Source organism: Penaeus vannamei, chromosome 38, assembly GCF_042767895.1.
Source record: "Penaeus vannamei isolate JL-2024 chromosome 38, ASM4276789v1, whole genome shotgun sequence".
In the NCBI taxonomy this organism is placed as follows: domain Eukaryota; kingdom Metazoa; phylum Arthropoda; class Malacostraca; order Decapoda; family Penaeidae; genus Penaeus; species Penaeus vannamei.
The window spans coordinates 9,647,370-9,649,869 of NC_091586.1; the positions used below are offsets into that span (position 1 = coordinate 9,647,370).

The 2,500-nt window shown below is 30.4% G+C and overlaps 1 protein-coding gene across 1 annotated transcript in view; it reads left to right on the plus strand.

Annotated features, from left to right (window-relative positions):
• Window positions 1–2,242: 2,242 nt before the first annotated feature.
• LOC113815139 (actin-2, muscle-specific) overlaps window positions 2,243–2,500 on the plus strand; it is a 1,158-nt gene continuing 900 nt past the window's right edge. Inside the window, exon 1 of the mRNA XM_027367234.2 lies at window positions 2,243–2,500. This exon is cut by the window's right edge and continues 900 nt beyond it. Within this exon, the coding sequence (XP_027223035.2) occupies window positions 2,252–2,500 (249 nt within the window). The 5' untranslated portion in view covers window positions 2,243–2,251.

Here is a 2,500-nt window from a genome sequence, read left to right on the forward strand (position 1 = left end):
ATAATAATAATAATAATAATAATAATAATAATAAAATGATAATGATAATAACGAGCAGAAAGAGGAGTAGGGGTAGGGGCGGATAATGATAATACTAACAACAAATAAAAGAATATTATCAATACTAATCAAAATAAGAATAATAACAATAGTAATGCAAGCTATAATATTATGGTAATAATAATGGAGATAATAATAATGATAATAATGATGATGGTAAGTAATAATGATAATAATAACCATGATGATAATGAAAGTAATACAAATAATGATAATGATAATAATAATAATGAAAATGATAATAATAACAAAAATAGTAAATATTATCAATATAAGTAATGACAATCCCCATTATGATGAATACAATATTAAAGATGATTAAAAGAAGATAACAATAAATTTGAAGATTATATGATACGTAAAGTGCAAATATGTTTTTCCGTCTTCCTCTTCTTTCATAATATTACTGACGAAAAACATGACGTAATTTTCGATAATGCTCACCTGGAAAAATACTCACCTAGAAAAAATGTTCACCTAGAAAAAAGGTGATGCTCACCGAGGAAAAAATAATAATAATAAAAATAAAAATAATGCACACCTAAAAAAATAAGTAATATTCACCTGCGCGGGTACAGTACCTCGCAAGCTCACTACAAAAACAGGCAGTAATTAATCCTTGCTCCTTAATAAGGTGTGTTGACATCGAAATCCTATCGACTATTTTTATCCTTATGTTAAAAGAGTAACTCCGTTTGTCGAGAAGGCGCAAACGATACAGGAGAAATGCAGGAAAATACAGACAATGAAACTTAAAAAAAGAATGTTCGGAATGTTCGCAAGGTGTATTTAAGGAAAATTTGTTGTAAAAAGTATTTAGTCAAGTTAAGACTCAGGGCAGGTAAGTACTCTCGTGTGTAAGTTGCCTGTGATATTGGGAGTTTGCTTGCTTGATATTAGGGATTGCTTTGTTTACATAGATTGAGAATCTTCCTCCCAATTGTGAGTATTCTAAATCGTATCGGTGATTTCATATCTAAAAGAAAAAGATATAATAGTAATAGATATGTGTGTGTCTAATGTTTCATTAATGTCTAGTAAATATGTTTGTTTATCACTTATCGTAGAAGATTACTACATCATGATTATATATGCATACATATATATATACAAACATATATATATATATATATATATATATATATATATATATATATATATATATATATATATATATATATATATATATATATATATATATATATATATATATATATATATATATATATATATATATATATATATATTTATGTATATGTAGTGTGTGTGTGTATGTGTGTGATTATAAATATATATATATATATATATATATATATATATATATATATATATATATATATATATATATATATATATATATATATATATATATATATGTATATATGTATGTATGTATGTATGTATAATGGTTAGCGGGAGAGAAAAAAAGACACAGAAACAGACAGACAGACAGATACATGTGGACAGCAAAAGAGACTCTTCTGATTATATACATATATATATATATATATATATATATATATATATATATATATATATATATATATATATATATATATATATAGGGCACTGTTTATATAGGACCTCTTACCTATCGACAGATCCTGAGTGCAAAAGGACATCGCAGGGAAAATAAACAGTTCTGATTTGCCCCACACATTAATTTCTCTTTCTTCAGTAGCTTTTAGTATGAAAACGTGTAGTCCTCCAGGTTCGAATAATTGTCTCATTTATTTTTCCTTATTTTACTTTATCTTGTGGTCCCTAAGGGATTTCAAAGAAGCGCAGGGATTGCACATTAATAGAAATCACGGTGATTATGGTATAGTCTTGAAAGTTATTTTTGATCAAGCCCTTCGAAGTCTTGGGTAGCGCGTTGCACGGCCGGTTTGTTTAAATTGTGCGAGGCCAGACTCAATTAATATTCATTATACGGACTTTCATATACATATAAATAAAATCTGTCAGTCTAGATATGCATAACTACCGGAGATACATAAATGTATATCTATTGAATAGATAGACATATATGTATTAATTTTTGTGTTTATGAAGGTTCGTATATGTGAATATTACTTAGGTCGCACCTCGCACAATTCCAACAGACTGTTCGCTTACGTCCTTTCAAGGGTATATAATCGAAAATGAGACATTCATTCACTCACTTCCCCTCTTACAGATTACCACCATCATGTGCGACGACGAAGACACATGTGCGTTAGTCGTGGACAACGGCTCCGGCCTCGTAAAGGGAGGCTTTGCTGGTGACGACGCCCCAAGATGCGTCTTCCCCTCCATCGTCGGCCGTGCCCGTCACCAGGGTGTGATGGTCGGTATGGGTCAGAAGGACGCCTACGTCGGTGATGAGGCCCAGAGCAAGCGTGGTATCCTCACCCTCAAGTACCCCATTGAACACGGTATCATCACCAACTGGGATGAC